The sequence below is a fragment of the Electrona antarctica genome (genome assembly GCF_951216825.1).
Source record: "Electrona antarctica genome assembly, chromosome: 11".
Classification (NCBI taxonomy): Eukaryota; Metazoa; Chordata; class Actinopteri; order Myctophiformes; family Myctophidae; genus Electrona; species Electrona antarctica.
In genome coordinates, this window is record NC_136792.1 from 13,030,586 (window position 1) to 13,050,917 (window position 20,332).

The following is a 20,332-nucleotide window of genomic DNA, read 5'->3' on the forward strand; positions in this document are numbered from 1 at the left end:
TGGCCAGACCCGGTCACAATTGTTCCATGTGACCGAGGGGTCAACCAAAGTTGCACTATATGGTAGAAATAGGTCAAAAATACAAATTATGGTAGTTTTGTTGATTCATTTATTTTTTATGAGTGGTCCTCAGACCCCCACCAAATGACTGGAACTATTTAATATTCACCAAAACCAGACCAGAACTCCCACCACGGTACTCTCAGGCAATCAATTAATACCTTTGTAACCACTAGATTAATGGAAAGTGTATTCCTACAACTTTAAGTCCAAAAATCTGAACTAATCCTTTAAAGGAGCACTTCACTCAACTTCAACATAACATTCATATAATTGGTCCTCACTAATGCTCATTATAATATGGTACCATTAAACTGTGTCTGAGAGGAGACACAGTTTATATATTATTAATGCAAGCTTGCTAACTTTCTAGGAAGAGAAAAGGCTGTCGTTAGCTTGGAGTCCCCATTGATGACGTCATTGGTAGGCATGGTTTCTGAACTGTACCACAGCCCTCCAATGAGACAGTGATTAGAAGGAAAATGTGCTCATTCTCATAATAAGAATTAGTGAGGCCCAATGATATGAAGATAAAGTTGAACGGGTTAAGTGCTCTTACAATTAGATGGATTATCTAAGTGAAGTGTGAGGCGTTACTGTGTACAGATCAAAATGAAGAGTGGCTATAGCAGTGCTCAATGGATAAATCTACATCACACCGACATTCGTCTCAACCTCGTCTCCAAAAGCGACAACGCCTGATTTGCACTGCCTGATCTAAGAGGGAAACATTTTATTTTTTTATTTTTCAAGGACCACCATAACTCTGAGCGAGCGTACAAATAGAACACTCATTTGTTACATGCTTCAGAGTTACAGACCTGTAAGGGCCCATTTGGAACCCCCTGAAGGGTCCCTGGACCCCACATTAACACCCGCTACACGTACTGTAGATCAGTGGTTCCCAAACTTTTTCATGTCAAGGACCCCCACATTGAGACTAAATAGCCCGCGGACCCCCATTTTAAAAGATATGCCAGGGACCCCCATAAGAGAAGATTTTTACGGCTCTAGCAATGATTCTCAACCTGTTTAATTTCAAGGACCCCAGTTTGACATGCATTAGTCTACGGACCCCCATTTAATGCCATTTCTATCTCTGGGACCCACAATTTATATTGTAAAATCAATGCTAATTTAACTCTGAGAGCGTACAAATGGAACCAAATGGACCCGTTAGGGTTCCATTTGTACACTCTCTGAGTTACAGACACATAAGGGTCCACCCCCTCAAGTACCCCTGGGGGTCCCCGGACCCCACTTTGGGAACCACTGCTGTAGATGAATGGACAGGAGAGAAAAGCAATGAGCTTACAATAGTGGAAACATGTTTAGCTATCATACAGTAGCTCGTCACATCACATGACCAAAACAATACACAAGGGAAAGGGAAGAATCCCCTGCTGCTTGTGCCGACACCTCCACTAAGGCCTCACTCAGACCTTTACTGCATGTTGTGTGTTGTGTAGTGTCATGGCCGTGTAGTGTCATGGCCGCCCCAATGCATTTCCAATGGAAGTCACATGGTTTGTAGTCCACATTTTGGACTACAAGCTGTTGTATGGCTTTCGGCTGTGTTTCGACTGCTCCCCTCCCCCTCATACAACACAAATGTTGTGTCAAACCATGTGACTCCCATTGGAAATGCATTGGGCGGCCATGACACCCACACGGCCATGACACTACACAGCACACAACATGCAGTAAAGGTCTGAGTGAGGCCTAAGGCCCAGTTCACACTTCGCCATGCCACCGACGTCACTCGTCGTCCAAAATAACCCATTTCTCTTCAGGTAAAAAATAAACAACAACAGCGTATTTCGTGTCGTGGTATGACAAAGTATGTACGTAGGCTTCAAGTGTAGAGTTCCGCCTCTTCCAGCTGTGCGTACGGATGCAGAACCAGCAACTCTGTTTCTCTCAGATCAGTACCTAGAACACAAGACAGTGTGACTTTTTTTTTTTACACTTTTTTTGGTAATTTAGTCATATTATATTATTTTATTCCTAGCTTCAATGGTGACAGTGGAGGAAGACAGGCAATGGCATGGTGAGAGAGATGGACTTGCAGACAAAGGGCAGTGGTGTACTGTAAAGTAACTAAGTACATTTACTTAAGTACTGTACTTAAGTACAGTTTTGAAGTATTTGTACTTTACTTGAGTATTTACAATGTCCAATAATTTTACTTCTACTCCACTACATCTCAGAGGCAAATATTGTACTTTTACTCCACGACATTTATTTGAAAACTTTAGTTACTAGTTACTTTCATTATTATTACAAAACATACATTAAACACTTCAGCCCTTTATACATTTCAGCCATTTGAAAATAGACGATCTGTAAGTTCACAATGCGTCGTGATGTGACGTATTGTGAGCTTGTAGATTGACTATTTTAAAAATATTTTGATATATTTGAAAACTTGAAATGGGACAATCTGCATAGTGAGTACTTTATACTTTTGCTACTTTAAGTACATTTTGATACAAATACTTGATGCATGTACTTTTACCCAAGTACATTTTGAATTCCAGACTTTAACTTGTAACGGAGTATTTCCACATTGCAGTATTGATACTTTTACTTAACCCTTTTAGGACTAGCCCGATTCTAAAAACGCCTTCTAAATCCTCAACTAAGTTTTCTGAAACATTTCAAATATTAATTCAAAAATTACAAAAATGTGATGCTGCTATACTGTACATAGCAACAAGAACCCCAAAAGAGGTTCCCGTCCTGAAGAGGTAAAACACAAAAGGGGTTCCGGCTGGAGCCAAGTAATGGTACTAAATGGTAGGCCGTTCTATTCTACATATAATGAAAATCCCTGATAATCATTAAGTGCAAAAAGTAAGATCCTAGATCAAGAGCGTGTAAGTTGCGTTATGAATGCAACTTCAATGTCTTTTGCAGAATGAAAGGTCCTTTGCACAAAGGAATTGTTCAATTTGTGCGATTGATGCATTTAAACTGGTTTGTGTCATGAGTACATAGATACAGAACACGTCGGCTGCATGCCGATCAAGTTATGCACACATAAAAGCATCAACATGGTATGAATGAAGCGTCACCGTATTAGCAGTTTGATGTGCAATATCCGGGATGCATTTTGGTATTGCAGTTATTCGCCACAGGCCCAGTATTGTACGGACCTTTATACTGTTAATCTCAAGTATTCTCTGCATATCAGTGGAACATGCATTTCAGGCCACTTAACAGCCTTCGTCATCATCAGATCAGCTTGTATAAAAGCAGGGAGAAGGCCTTTCTTACAAACAAAATGTAGTGCAACACTGTTTACATTCATATAGAATGGCTACAGCAATACAGCATGTTGTGTCTGCAGCACATATACAGTAAGTATTCTATCGCGTGAGGAAGACTACGGTATAGGCGACGAGTGAGCAAGAACTGGACGACTGGTGAATGATATACAGTGAGTGTGCTCATGACGGCGGGGATGACAATGAGGGTGTTGAAGCAACGAGACACACACTTAACCACTTCAGTCCTATATCGTCGGGCAGAAAAATGTTATCTCCATATTGTAAACGTTTGTGTTTTCCCGTAAATTAACGCCCTACTATACCGCAGGTGTAAAGTGGTTAAGAGAAGAGGCACAAAGCTATGAGTTTACAGCGAGTGGAGTGATTTATTTGTTCAGTCTGGTTCAGATTGAGAGACTGAGTCACGTGTAAAATACCGTGCGGGGTTACCATCACCGTCACGGTGACGGGAGCAGTGACGACGTGGAGCGGGACGGGACGGGGGTCTCTGTGGGTCTCCGAGGGGAGAGCTACGTAGTCTTTCCTGCAGACACATCGGCAGAAAAACACATCCTAAAGGCCCTGGCAGACTGGTGCCGAAATAAATTAAAAAACGGCGAAAGAAATCCGAAAAACGCAGCAATCTGCGAGGAACTTTGTGCCAGTGTTTCCCCAAACACTGGGTCGCAAACATACATTATATGTGGGCTGCGGACCCATTTTTATGTGTTGCGACTAAATATCCCTTTATTTTCTTTGGTTTCCTACATTTTGTTATAATAATTTCAAAAGACTTTCTAAAAGTAAAAAAAAACGACAACAAAAACAGGAAATTAAAAACGAATAAATAAATACAATTAACAATCAAAGACATTTCATGAATTAGAAAATAAAAAAAATACAATTAGTGAAGATAGCCGATGTGACGCGTTGTGAGCTTGTAGATCGCAGATCGGCTATTTTCACTATAGTTTGGGTCCTGGGGAGACCCTATTTTTGGGGTCTGGACTGGAGCTCTATGCCACCATGCATCATATTACTGTTATACTTAATCACAAGGAGACAGGGGAGGCAGATCGGTCTGAAAGGCACGTCCTATAGGGCCCCCGCAGTACTGCAGTAAGTGGTTCTCAATCATTTTCATGTCAAGGACCCCCCCACATGTATTTGGCCTTGGACCCCCCATCTGAAAGGATTTGTGTACAATAATATTGTACTTATATTATATAATATACATTATATATTCCACATAGCAGATCGGGAAGCTCACAGGAACCTGCAGGTCGACTATTCTTGAATAGCCAAAGTATAAAATAGCTGTTAAAGTGGTTATACTACTGTATATTCACACATTTTTGCTGGGAGCTGGACCACTTTGAGAGCTGTCCCATGCCACCACCATGCAGAATGGTAAACTCTGAATTAATACATTCAATTACATGTACCACTATATACTGCTTACTGCTGCAGGACAATGCTATGCATCATGGCGACTTAATTGTCTCACAGTAGTAAGTTGTGCAGAATGATAGAGAATTCCTTGCGTACTCTAATTACTCTAATTCAGCCGTCCAAGGCCATGGAAATAGCGAGCATCCAACCTCTTAATTGGATCGGATTTTTTCCATTCCCATTTAATGGGCAGCATTTATATCTCTTAAACCACAACACTTTCAGTAAGTGCACCTCAAATTCTTCCCCGATGCTTTGCATTTACAAAAGAAAAAAATAATTAAATCTCATCCTTAATTAAGTGGAACAGTGAATGAAATACAATTAACCTTACAAAATACAGATTAGAACTACAGTATATACGGTACAGAAAAAAAGCATCTAATGTAGACATGTGCTACAGTGTTTTCTCAACAGTAAACAAACCAACATGCACTATAAATGTATACAGGGTATCTGCACATTTCTAAAGTTACAATTGAATGACCTACATGATCACAGTGTCGTGATTTGATTATGAGTTTATAGACTGCCAATGCTGGATTTTTGTCTTTCTTTCTTTCTTTCTTTCTTTCCATAGTCGTACTACGGAGCCCCTGAATGGCCATGCATTCAAAATATATTTGATCTTGTCCGTACAAGATCATTATTAATTATCTTGTACGTACAAGATATTATCTTGTTCGTACAAGATAATTATTAATTATATTGTACGTACAAGATATTATCTTGTTCGTACAAGATATTATCTTGTCCGTACAAGATAATCGGACAAGATAATATCTTGTACGGACGAGATAATATCTTGTACGGACGAGATATTATCTTGTACGGACAAGATCAAATATATTTTGAATGCATGGCCATTCAGGGGCTCCGTATCATTCACCTATAATCCCTTATAATCAGTGGTTGAGCCAAGGCAGCTGGGCATCCATCCATAGTGAGTAGTGATTTCAGTTAGGGGGGGGATGCTGTTTCACAGGTCAATACCATCAGTCAGATGGCAACAGCCCATTAACTCTGTATGGCACTGATGGGCCCTGCTGCCTTATAAACACTGGCTGACTTAATGTGTCCTGTCATCATGTGTCTTTATATTGATGCAACATGCAATGTTACAGCTACTTATTGTCTGTGCAGAGAGACACCGCCTGACCTCACACCACTATCTCGTCTCGGTACATTACCCATATCCCATAACCATTATATTAATTGAAAAAAAGAAAAAAGAAAACATCTTTCAATGCAATGATGCATATCATTTGCATTAACGAGATTATCAAGCTAGTGGGGTCCTGGTGGGGACGCCCAGGGGTCCTTGGGAGGGGGGTGTACCAGGTGGTCCGCAGCAAAATTAGTTAATATAGCATCACAATAATTGTAACGACTGTTATTTCATACTTTGTAAAGCGCCCAACTCCCTAATATTAGGCGTTACTCGTTGCCGACAGCCAGGATTGATGTTAAGGCATGTGCGAGTTGATAAAGTATATTTATTAGCTGCCAAAGTAGTATACTTTTCCATACATATAAATAAAGCAAAATGGTGTCTCAAACACATACAGAATCAGCCTTGAACCACAGTCTAAAAACTGTTTGCCGGCCCAGACGGTTAGCTCAACCGCCCGGGCACCTAGGCTGCTGAGCCAGCCTGACAGCGTGCCGCGGGTTCGTCTCCCGATCCCGACGGCCTTTGCCGCGTGTCTTCCCCCCATGTCTCTCCCATTTCCTGTCGGTCTACTTTCAACCTATCAATGAAGGCAGAAAAAGCCAAAAAATATATCTTAAACCCCCCCCCCCCCCCCCCCCCCCCCCCCAGCAACCCCTAGGCCTTGATAGACAAGCCCTGCAGTGACCTCATATAGATAGATTCACGGCTCAAAATGGCTCTTGCACTATTCAAAAATAGCAGATATACAAGCTCTTACTTGTACATCTGCTATTTTTGTCTTGAAAATGTTTGATAATTTTTGGCAAATTTTTGCATTTTCATTAACACAAATCTTCTCTCCTTGGGGGCTCTATATATTTTCAAATGTGGGTCCTTGACATGAAAAGGTTTGAGAAACACTGTTCTAGGGAAAAAGACTATAGGCACACCCAGTCGGTTTCAGAGCAGGTGCGTAGGCGACAAACATAGTTGAGATCTATCTGGAGAGATGTACCCGGCCGCACACTGTCACTTGCACGTTCACGTTTTTATTGATGCACTTGAAGCACTGTTATAAAATACCTAAACCATAGTGCTGTTTGTTGGGTAGTCAAACTCAGTCCGGCTCTGCAGCTGCAACAACAATATTGCAACAACAATCCCCCAACGAGCTTCAATATAGTGAAGCTTGTTGGGGGATTGTTGTTGCAATATGGCAGGTTTTGAATTATATTGCAATTCTATTGGTTTTGTATTCTATTTTGAGCTGCTGTGTGTGTTGTACCACTTTAATGAGCAACATCTCTCTCCTTCTCTCTCCCCCTTTCTCTATCTCTTTCTCTCTCTGTGTTAAAACAAAATAATTTAAATAAACTTTAAAAAGGTGGCAGTGAAAACTATAAATGCTGCCTTTTCCAGTCATGGAGTTTGGTACGACAATAACCGGTCAGTGTTAATGTTAAACAGGCAAAACATAATTATCTATAATTAGTCTGCTGCAGGCAAGCTGTACGTGTACGCATTACATCCTGGAGCCCATTGACTAATATGATCCACGCTGCTAACGTAGTGCAGTATGTTGCTCATTAATCATCATAACACGTACTGCACTCAGAATAAGACGTGTAATCGCACCTCTACGTCAGGGGAAACCTATAATTGGATCAGTACGTTAAGCCTGAGATATACGTACATCACTGTGCGGAGAAAAAAAAAGCTGATCTACAAGATCATATCGCAACCCGCCCGCAACACGTTGTGAGCTTGGAGATTGGCTATTTTCGGCACGCGACCCCGTTGTGCGACGCGGCATAAATTGAGCATTATGTGTGTCATCCAGGATTGTATGGTTTGGCCATAAATTGCCTGTTTGGAACGAGCCATCAGGTGCTGAGTGGGCCCAGTCAGCACCACCGCAAGCCACTGGGAGTTGACAATACAGGTGCAATTGAATCTTTGTCAGCCCAGGGATGCTGGTAATGCGGAAAGTCAGTTTCTGGCAGAGCCGCAAATCCTGCCGGTCTGGGAAAAAAAGCTGTTTTGGAAAGGAGAAGTCAGCAAGTGCTCAGAATTATTCAAACCTGGGCTTCCGTGAAAAAGCAGATTAGAGCTGAAGTACTGCGAAGGGAGGCAGCTCAGACTCAATCATATCACCATCTCCATCAGGTGGTGCATTCTTATTCTAAACAGCAACCGCCCTCACCCTCGACACACGTTTGCCTGTCAGTGTGTGTGTGTGTGTGTGTGTGTGTGTGTGTGTGTGTGTGTGTGTGTGTGTGTGTTTGTGTGTGTGTGTGTGTGTAAGCAAAGCAAAGTTACTATATTTACCCAGGGTAACTGGACTAAGCATCATATACTTGTTTACAGCCAGGCCCTGCTCATAGAACATTTCATGGTTGGGGTTCAATGCCTTGCTCAAGGGCACTTCAGCGGTGGTAATTTTAACGTGCCGGTCCGGGGATACGAACTGGCGACCTTCCGGTATCAAGACCGCAAACCGTTCGGCCACCGCTGTGTGTGTGTGTGTGCGCGTGCGCACATGTGCGTGCATGTTTATGCGTGTGTGCTTGCGTGTGCACTCACGCCGTCTCTGTCTGCTCATCCGACTTGGAGATCTTGCGATAGCAGTAGACCATCTCTAGCAGCAGCCAGCAAGTCAGGAAAACCAGCAACACGTACATCATAATCTCTGAGTAAACCGCCGTGGTGTTGTTACTGGCTGTGGAAAAGACACACACGGACACACACACACGCACACGCACGCACAGACACACGCACAGAACACACGGACACAGTTTAATAGAGCAGTAGAGGCCCCCGCATGCAGAACTTGAAAGTGTGTGTGGTAAGCTAACCGTCGCAGGCATTTTTGACAGAAAGTCTGTCGATGTAAGATTGCTTCTGTTGGCCAGAAATATAATGTCAGCCATAATCGAGGAGGTAACATTTCAACAATATTCACTTAGACCGTAGAACTGCAAGCTAAGCAGTCATTCAACACCATGATGATGAAGCAAGGCATCCCGTTTAGAGTTGAGAAATGACAGTTGAGCCGTGTTGCTCACAGCCCAGTACTAGAGCCTGACCGACAGGGACTTGCAGAGGGATTTGGAGAGGAACGGTTCAAAGCCCCCTGCTACCGACTCAGTGCGCTTTGAGTGGCATACATACAGTAGTGATTCTCAAACTTCTCAGCCACCCCCCCTGACCCCCCCACCTTCCGCACGGGCACGCACGCACGCACGCACGCACGCACGCACGCACACACCCACTCTGACAAAGCACCTTGAATTGTATAGGTTATAGTTTTCTACTACAAATACTATTAACATTGAGTGACTGCAGTTTCTTCCAGCGGTGAAATGTCCCTTTAAATTGATTAAGTTCTTAAAAATCTTTTAATTGTCTCTTATGAATTGCTGATCATTTGTATACACTCTCACTGCAAGTCGGTTTGTTTACTGTTGAGTGAGAAAACAATGTTCCACATTAACAGATTTAGACCTGAGGATGCATCTGTGTCACCTTATAGCTTTTAACCACTTTAACCATTATTTAAAACTTTAGCTGTTGAAAAATACAAGATCGACAAGCTCATAGCTCAGCACAGAGTGCTGTAGATCAAGCTTGTAGCAGTGGCGGATCTACTAAAGGCAAGAGCAGGCAGCCGCCTCCCATGGCTACGTTTCTGCCTCCCCTATACGAGAAGTTAGAACCGTTTATTTAAAATGACATGCCGCCTATAGCCGCTACTCAAGGCGGACAGACAGTGTATCAGACAGAAGAATACACATCTATTCTCTGTGTGTCCTGCGTCGCAGCGTGTCTGGAGGGGTTGGGTCTTCAGAGTACTCTCTCCTGTTTGGGTAAAATTGGTAAAGAGCGGGAGCCACAGTGGGGCCTCTGTTAATATATATTGCTATATGTGTTGCAATAGAGTAGGGGTGTCCACACTTTTTGGACTTGAGAGCTACTTTCAAAATGACCAGCTCAACAAGATCTACCCACCGAAAACAATATAATACCATTGCTGAAAATGGCTTTGGAATAGCGGTGCTGGCATTACATTTAAGATAATGCACTTGGAATGGGAAAGGGGGAAATGGAATAGGTAGAGTTTTTTGTATTTCATTTTGCTGGACATTTGTGCGCAGCAACACTCTTGAAAACAAAGTATTATGGGTTTGAGCTGACAGGCCCTTTTTATGTCAGTCAATCAAGTCAACTTAATTCAAGTGGCAGATGCCAAAAATTGTTTTTATATTTAAATTAAATATTCTTTAGGGGCATGTCATGTGATCTACCTGCACAGCCTTTGTGATCTACTGGTAGATCGCGATCTACCTTTTGGGCACCCCTGCTTGAATAGAGTCTATAGCAATGATTATTATTGGAATACACTTTAGCAACTATTTAAAGTAGTAGTTCACCCAAAACATGACTTATTTTCAATTTCTATGACACAAAGGCGACTCTTTTGTGTATCCTGTCGGAAACACAGCAGGTCATCAAATGATTGGCTTAGGAATGCATGCAAAACAAAACAAAATCTCTGTGAATTCAAGCCTTCATGGGTTGTGTAATTGATAGAAAATAAGTCAGTTTTGGGGTGAACTATTTCTTTAACATTTATTTTAACAAAACTTACACCATACAGTATGTATGGTTGCCATAACTTCATCCATTCCATCACTACAGACAAGGACATCATTACACTGGCCAAATGCTGTTTGAAATTTGACATGCTGCATACTTTGAAAGGTAATAATGGCCACTTTGCAATAATCCTTTTAGGTCAAAACAAAGCCTATCTCTATATGCCTCTGACAGTGAACATACAGTAGGGCCTACTGTATGTTCACTGTCAGGGGCACATACAGTAGATATAAGTAGGCAAGCATATAGAGACACTGCAAAGTTATAAGACATGGTGGGGTGAAATACTAGTTCCAAATATACGTTTATGTTTGACTGCATATTATATTCGATCAAGGCAATCAAGAAAAAGAAGGAAAAGAAGACATGCAAGCCAAGCATTCAGAAAGCAGTATACATTACCCCTTATACAAGATAGCAAAGTAGCTTGTTTGAATTGACCACTTCACTGACAATAGGAGAAGCTCTTGATAAAAGACAGACAAAATACAACACACAACACAACACAATTATTTCTTCAACACAAGAGTCGTAACAAAGGGGACATTTGGGGAGAGAGGGACTAAGAACGAATATACGTTTTGGTAGTGTCACGATTAATTTGAATAATGATGTATAATGATATATAACTCACACACGAGCTATGGTTAAAGCCCAAACTACACCAAAGAGTCGGGTTGGGACAAAACAGTTTTTAAGGTAGACCACACCAATGCAACTCATTGCAACTCATTGCAACTCAATGAGTTGCATTGGTGTGGTTTACTTTACTTTAAAGATGGAGTGCCACGATTTTTGTATTTTTCCAGTTTTTCATGTGTCTATGAGGTGACAGTACTTCATTAGACACCCTGGAGTCGTTTTTATGTGCAATGGTGTATTAACTTTGTATTTAGGGTTTCTTCCTGCAGGCTGAACCCTTGACAGTCAAACGGGCCAATGAAATAAACAGTAATATAGTGACATCACACTATCAGCCCCTCCCCTAACCCCTCCCCCTTTATCATACAACAACAGCTGTGGGTGCGGCTTCAGTTCAGGTGGATCACCACCCATCACCACCCACCAGGCAAACCAGGCATGAACTGGTGGGCATGTCCACATAAAAGAATGATTTTAACAAATACTGTACACTTTTTGGAAAAAGTTCTTCCTCCTTATATTATAATAATACCTGATGATCATGTTTTAGGGTGGAAGAAAATCGTGGCACTCCATCTTTAAAAACTGTTTTGTCCCAACCCGACCCTTTGGTGTGGTTTGGGCTACTTCTTAATTTAAACAACTTTGATCCATGGTGGAGATCCAGATCAGTTGCTCTGGATCTTCATCGGGTCAAATGATATGAAGAAGATCCACCATGATTCTAAATGTTGTCTGGTTAGTTTGACCACTTCAATCTTATTCTCTAATTCAGCTATTTAGAAATAGACAATCTATATACATGTCGCAATGCAACACGTTGCGAGTTGTCAGCATCAACAAGGAAGACATGTCACCACATGTTTCACTTTCACAACAACATACCACAATACAGACACATTTGTAGCACTGCAATCAGCAGTATTTAACTGTGTATGTCACTGTTTCAATCAACATGAAAATAAGATACTTTTTTTTACAGGCAGGCTTATAGTGGAAGAAGCAGTGTGTAATATCAAGGTTCTCTGTGTTGAAAAAACTATTAGCCTACGTCATGGGCGCAAAGCAAATTTCAGTGTAAGCTGACAATAAAGTTGTATCGTATGGTATAGTATAGTAACTACCATATTGTTTATGTTTTCATTAATTGCCTTAAAGTTGTGGAAGTACTGCGTGGAAGTACAGAATGTGATTATCACAGCTACTGTATAGTGAAGGATGCGGTATAGCTTAGTGCTGCCAAGCAGGTGGGGAGACGGCAGCGGGCTGCAGAAAGGGCGTGCAGGGATAATGATGGTGACACGGAGTGACAGGCTACTGCCCTTACCAATCTCAATCACCCTCAAATCGATCGTTCGGGTCTTGTTGATGGACGGAGAGAAGAAGTCAAACACAAACTGCCGAAACACCTGGCACTGATAAATGCCACTGTCATCCCAGGTGACGTTCAGGATGTGGATGGAGAGATCCTGGAGGTCCGTGCTCCCGGCCCACAGCAGGCGGCCCTCCCACGGACCCTTCACTTCTCTGGGGAGTCCATTCACATACTGGAGGATCTGTGGGATCAGCGGATGACTTTACTTTATATCGTTGCTGTCGGGAGGAAACCACTTAATCACTGCTATTAAATCACTGCTATTGAACACCAATGAAAAGTAGCAAAAAGCGCTTTGTATAAAAACTTCTTAACTCCATTGGACCCTCAAACTGTCTGCTAAAGCAGCTAACTCCACCACCTCTCTCCCTCTCATGCAAGTAATTGACAACATGTAAATTTGATGAGGCAGTATGTAGACAGTAGACACAGTAAACAATAAAAAGAAAGCAGGAGCTCGCAACTCACTTTAAGATGCTCCAAACTTTATTTAACGACAGGTAGACCGAGGTCGAAACGTCGTATTTTCTACCTGCCTGTCGTTAAATAAAGTTTGGAGCATCTTAAAGTGAGTTGCGAGCGCCTGCTTACTTGCTGGAGTTCAAATCTACCAAATCTTCCAATCAACCAATCGGATTGGTTGATTGGAGTGGTATACTGTACTATTACTATTAGCTATGAAGTCATTTCAGTTTTATATCACAAAAACAATGGGCTACAAACTGTACAGTCACAAGGCGAAATCCACAACAATGAGGTGATATTCCACCTCCATGGAGGATACAACAAACAAGCCCTATTTAATACTTTGTCGTACAAATGCATTGCACAACTATAGCTGATCTACAAGCTTACTACACGCCGTGGTTTGATGTATTTTTTTCCCTATTTCTATTATGATAGAACGCTGAAAGGGAACTTGAAAAACGTGTCTGCATGGCATAAGAAAGAAAGCTCGATGAAATGTCAGGCAGTCGGGGGCTTCTGTCTTGCACACATCCTTTTTGTAGTGATATATATTGTTATGAAAAACTTCTATACTTGGGTTGTGTCTACGATTCACATAACAGTTTTATAAAAGCAATGACTCATTATATCACAGCTAAGGGGGTTGAACAATACGTCTCATCTATAATCACAATATACCATGGCCTGTGTGGGTGATTGCTTAATGATCACACACGTGGCTGTTATCACTTACCCCAGTGTTTCCCAACTTGGGGTCCGGGGCCCCCTTGCGGGCGTGCCACAGATCACAGGGGAGGCATGAGGCCTCCTCAGTTATCAGGATGCTATAAACGCAGCACGTAAAACTTATTTCTCTAAACTCATTTCTGACAACTCCCATAATCCACAGATCCTCTTCAAAACCATAAACTCAGTTATCCACCCTCCCCCCGGCAATAATATGGATATTTCTGCTGCAAAATGTAACGAGTTCCTTCAATTTTGTATCACAAAAGTAAATAACATCAGACAGAATATCCCCCCACCCACATCTGACCTATCGACCCCATCGGCCTGCACGTCCATATTAGACAGCTTCCTTCCCACCACACTCCCCAGCCTCATCAAGATAATTTCCACCATGAAGCCTGCCACCTGTCATCTTGACATTGTTCCCTCTGCCCTCCTGAAAGAGGTTGCCAACACCGCTGGTCCCAGCATCCTGGCAATAATAAATAGCGGCCTGCACCTCCATATTAGACAGCTTCCTTCCCACCACACTCCCCAGCCTCATCAAGATAATTTCCACCATGAAGCCTGCCACCTGTCATCTTGACATTGTTCCCTCTGCCCTCCTGAAAGAGTTTGCCAACACCGCTGGTCCCAGCATCCTGGCAATAATAAATAGCTCCCTGGCCACTGGCACAGTCCCGGACTGCTTCAAGCATGCAGTAGTTCAACCCCTCCTGAAAAAACCCAACACTGACCCCTCCGTACCCAGCAATTACAGACCCATATCAAAACTTCCATTTCTGTCCAAAATCCTAGAAAAAGTCATTCTCTCCCAGTTAATGCCATACCTTCAACACAACAATTATAATGGAAACATTTCAGTCAGGTTTCAGACCCCTCCACAGTACAGAATCAGCCCTCATGAAGGTCCACAACGACCTGCTCCTCTCCTCTGACGCTGGGGACTGCGGTGTCCTACTGCTGCTGGACCTCAGTGCAGCATTCGACACCGTGGACCACACCATTTTACTGCACCGCCTCAAGTCCCATGCTGGAGTCCAAAACACAGCCTTGGGCTGGTTTGAATCGTACCTCAAGGACAGAACGTTCTCTGTCAATATGGGTACCTTCTCCTCTCCCCCTGCACACCTCTCCTGCGGAGTCCCCCAAGGATCCATCCTAGGCCCCATCTTGTTTTCCCTCAATATATGCTCCCCCTTGGTCATATCATCAGACAATATAACATCTCATTCCACTGTTACGCAGATGACACCCAACTATATCTCCCTCTGAAACCAAATGATCAATCCACACTAATCAACCTAAATAAATGCCTCACTGACATCAAAAGCTGGATGGCACACAACTTCTTACAACTAAATGACAGTAAATTTGAAATAGTATTATTTGGTCCACCTGACTCCATCACACAAATAAAAAATGACCTTGGCAACCTCACCCTCCTTGTCAAACCCCACGCTAAAAACCTTGGGGTGCTTTTTGATTCCGCCTTTAAATTCGACAAACAAATCAACACCATAGTCAAAACCATTTCTTTCCACCTCCTCTCCATCGCCAAAATTAAGCCATTTCTCTCCACACACGACCTCGAAATTGTCATCCATGCACTCATATCATCCCGTCTAGATTATTGCAACTCCCTCTACACCGGAATTTCCCAGTCATCCCTATCCCGTCTCCAACTGGTGCAAAACGCGGCTGCCAGACTCCTGACTGGCACCAGGAGGCGAGACCATATCACCCCTGTCCTTGCCTCTCTCCACTGGTTGCCGGTCCGGTTCAGAATTCAATTCAAAACCCTTCTCTTCACATACAAAGCACTGGCCCCCTCCTACATCTCTGACCTCCTATCATATCCCTCCTCCATCAGGACCCTCAGGTCAGCAGACAGACGACTCCTAGAAGTCCCAGCGACAAAGAAGAGGCTCAGGGGCGACCAAGCCTTTGCTGTCGCAGCTCCTATACTATGGAACAGCATTCCTCTCGCTGTCAGATATGCCCCCTCCACTGACAGTTTTAAGTCTAGGCTCAAAACTTTCCTCTACTCACAAGCCCTGATGCTCTTGCACTTTTATACATAGGATATGTTTGCCGTACTGTCTTTTAACTGCTCTTAACGTCTCTCTTGTCTACTGTACCATAACTATGCATTGTTTTATTGTTTCACTGATGTATTGTATTGCACTGTATCGTATTGTTTTCTCTGACCTGTGAAGCACTTTGGTACGATGAGAGTCGTTTTTAAATGTGCTATACAAATAAAATTGATTTGATTTGATTTGATTTCTTGGTTTTGAGGTATAGTCCAAAATGTTTCACAAAACCCTACCTTGCTTTCATCCACTGACTGTGTGCTCTCAATGTGATATCAGTCCAGCGTCATACAGAATTCTCTCTCTTTGTTTACATTAACAAATAGTGTAGGTAAATAGCTAATATACAAGCTCACAATGTGTTACCTTGTGATGCGTTGTGAGCTTGTGGATCAGCTTATTATTTTTTGCTATTTGTCATACGAGAAGTAGTGTATGGTTTCAGTAATATGTCTAAAGACCCTTCCTCACCCAGGAGTCAGCCCAGCTCCTTATCCAGACATCAGTCATATCAAAACGTGACTATTGTAACTCTCCTTACTAGCCTACTGGCATGCGCACTTAAGCCTTCTCACATGTCTCCCCCCTTCTCCGCTCCCTCCATTGGCTCCCGGTCGCTGCCCCGCACAGAATACAAAACTCTGATGCTGGCATTCAAAGCAACCAAATGTATGGCACCCCCATATCTTCAAAGTCTGATCGGACCCTACAAATCCTCCCGCGCGCTCAGATCAGCCAACGCAGGGAAGCTGGAAGAACATTCACTAAAAACGCTGCACGTCCCAAACTCTTCTCCCTTCTGGCTCCAAAACTATGGAACGCACTATGGATCAGAACTTCAGACTCCATCTTGGCCTGTAGCACAGGCCATTTCTTCTTACGCCTTGGATGTCAATTGGATGATTTGAGGCCTTTTGTTCCAAAAATGTGTTTTGCAAAAATTCACCTGTTAGTGGCGCTATAACAGGCCAATGTGAAAAGGGTGGGACATATTCACGTAATTGTTCATTGTTGGCATCCAGGGAGTGTTTGTGCGCAAAATTTGGCATCGACCGGGTTAACGGTGCCGGAGATTAGCTGGTAAGACGCACACACGCACGCACGCACGCACGCACGCACGCACGCACACACGGACAGAGTGCAAAACATGCCTTCGGCCTGGTGGAGACAATTTTTTTATAAATGAGCTTCAACAGTTCTACCCACCGGTGTTCTGTTGGTGGTGTTTTCATGGACTCTGGGCAGAAAGAACCAGTCCACTCGTGTCTTTGAAGACACCTCTTCTCTCTTCATACAGAAGATGCATGTCAGCTTCATGGACTTCCCCACCACCGCATCTGTGTTCGAGAGCACCTCCACACACACTGGCCGGCTCACATCAACCACTGACACACAAACACAATGGCGAGGTCACGCACGCACGCACGCACGCACGCACGCACGCACACACACACACACACACACACACACACACACACACACACACACACACACACACAATGAATAGGAGACAAACACAATGTATGTGTGTGTATGTATGTATGTATGTATGTATGTATGTATGTATGTATGTATGTATGTATGTATACATGGACGATAATGGTTCATTATGGCGATACGATTCAATGATTTAAAATCGATACAGTAACTATTTAGCAAAGAAATTAAATCTGTGTGAAACGTGGATAGTGCAGTTATTTAAGGGAAAATGTATGCTTATGGATATAAATAAGTAAACAGTGATTATCTGGCAAATACATAAAGACATTATATTTGAACACATCATATAGACAAACCCGTACCTTGACATGAACAGAGAATACACACATCGATACACCAAGTGTAGCAATATGGAATGGAAAAGTAATTAAACCCCTCTTTTTTCTTCTTAAAATTGCTAAATACAGTACAAGTATTGATACAATCGATTATTTCCATTGCAAAACATTTCGATATGGATTATTTACATTGCAAAACGATACAATACTTGTTGTTTACATTTCGATATACTTTGATTCTTGAAATTAAAATTGATTTTTCGATGCAGTTACTATATTGTTCTATCCCTATCCATTAGCATTGGTGCTGCTCCCCAGGGTTGCGTTCTGTCTCCTCTCCTGTACTCCTTGTAAACTAATGACTGTATATCTCATTCTGATTCTGATCTTCACATGAATGGATGACAGCACTGTAACAGGTCTCCTCTCCTGTACTCCTTGTAAACTAATGACTGTATATCTCATTCTGATCTTCACATTAATGGATGACAGCACTGTAACAGGCCTCCTCTCCTGTACTCCTTGTAAACTAATGACTGTATATCTCATTCTGATTCTGATTCTGATCTTCACATTAATGGATGACAGCACTGTAACAGGTCTCATCCTGTAATGAGGAAACAGCTTACAGAGCAGATGTCTCCTTTTTTGAGTTGTGTGTTTATCTCCAAAACCAAAGAGATAGTAGTGGAGATAGTAGTGGAGATAGTAGTGGACTAGTGGTCTTCCACAAAAACAAAATTGAGCTCAGGCCCTTAAGCCAATCATCATGGCCGGGCTGTCAAGATAATTACTTCAAAATAATTCCAAATTCCTGGGGACCATCACCAATCCTTCTTGTCTTAAATGGAGGAAGTCCATCAGCGATTGCTGTTTCTGTGACAACTCAATAAAGTTTAAGTGTCAAAAGGCAAGGGTGTGTGACTTCTACAGAGCTCTGGTAAGAGAGTGCAGTCTTCTAACATTCTGTTTATTTTAATTCAATACGTCACAGCTTAACAAGCGAATGGAACCAAAGCAGTAGCCTATATTTTAAGTTCTTATATATTGGTATGATGGTATCACTACCACATGGTATTAAAAAGAAAATGCCATGTGATTTTATTTAAACATATTTTATTGCAACGTTTATATTATCATTAAAATCTAGTGTTTTGCTAAATTATTCTGGGGGCCAAGTCGCAATGCCAATCCGGCCCACGCTCTATCACAAGTGTGGCATGGATGCTGCTCAGCTGATGATAGGAAGGTGCTAAATAGGGTAGTAAAATGATTGGTCAGGATCTGCCAAGCATCTGTGATATTTATAACAGCCTCGTTCACAACCAGGGACCCCTCTCACCAAGCCATGTGCTCTTTCTGTCCCACATCCTTCAAGAAAAAGGTTACAAAAGTATTAAGAAGTAGTGGTTTCTGAAACAGCACATGCCCCGAGGCAGCGAGGGCCCTCAACAAAACTCCTCATCATCCGGTCAGAACATTATGCTGAGCTCGTGTCCCCCAGTGGGGTTTATTTTCTAAGGCACCAGTCTCTTGTGTATATCACCATGCACCACACATCTGACGCTGCTACGCCAACCATCACAGCTCACTTCACGAGTCACGACACCTCTGAGGTCACGTTATAGCACTAAGGAAATCTCTTTACAGTTATTGCACAACTCAGAGTCAGTCATGTGTTAAGAAGAAGGAAAAGTGTGAAGCTCCATATAAAACGCCTTAAAACATACAGATTAAATCTATACCATATATTGTACAGTCACACATTAGCACTCATTGCTCCTTTGTTTACAAACGGCACATAGATAGTAGCCTAATTTGTTATCCATAGCTTGTTTGCCTGGCCTCATTAGACCCTTTCTTTCTTTCTTTCTTTCTTTCTTTCTTTCTTTCTTTCTTTCTTTCTTTCTTTCTTTCTTTCTTAATGCAGCCAATAGCCAGTCTTGACTAAATGGTTGGGTAATTACATATGTAAGAGCCAAATGTTTTAGTGAAACCGTTCAGTTTCCTTGTGGAGGTATACATTCACACAAATTGAAAACCATTTTGCCTGCTAAAAAAAAAAGTCAGACAGTCAGACTTTCAAATTGCATTTCTATAAATGTGGTTTTGCAGTTGAGTGCTTTTTCCTCCGCCGAGTCAGATGACTTAAATCTGAGGTCACAACCAACCAGTGGGCATAATCTACTGCTGGCTAATGCTTCTAGACAGAGCCCATCATCTGCAGCTGGGCAGATGATGGCCTCTGTCTAGAAGCATTAGCCTGCAAAGGGAAAAAACAAAAACAAAACAACAATAAGGGGCAGATTGGATGATAGAATTGTGGAAACAGTGGAGAGAGCAGGGAAGTGGTGTGGGAGCTTGCTCGGCAGGCAGGGTGGAGTGTGTCAAGGGGTTGATAAACGAGTGGCATCATGTGCATATTGACAGTGGATCTCAACATCCACATGATCCCACTTGTCATGTGATGTCTGATGTCAGTCAGCTCTACACCAAAGTGGTGATCCGACCTTTTAACTTCAGGCCCTACAAAGCCATGGTGCAGTAACTACTATGCAAAGAATCTAACTGACAAAGCCTTTAAACTTTAAAGTATTTCAGCTGGCCAGCCAAACGCATTATTATCGATAGTCTAAGAAGTGGTATTGCCC

At 42.4% G+C, this 20,332-nt stretch overlaps 1 protein-coding gene across 1 annotated transcript; it reads right to left on the bottom strand.

Moving 5' to 3' along the window:
- Window positions 1-1,915: 1,915 nt before the first annotated feature.
- On the bottom strand, window positions 1,916-19,051 carry scn3b (sodium channel, voltage-gated, type III, beta; the record flags this gene model as incomplete). The annotated part of the gene is made up of 6 exons (XM_079513695.1): window positions 1,916-1,992; window positions 3,770-3,876; window positions 8,521-8,656; window positions 12,563-12,791; window positions 17,110-17,288; window positions 19,024-19,051. The coding sequence occupies 6 exons, from the start codon at window positions 19,049-19,051 to the stop codon at window positions 1,916-1,918; spliced, it is 756 nt and encodes a 251-aa protein (XP_079369821.1).
- Between the last annotated feature and the right edge of the window lie 1,281 nt (window positions 19,052-20,332).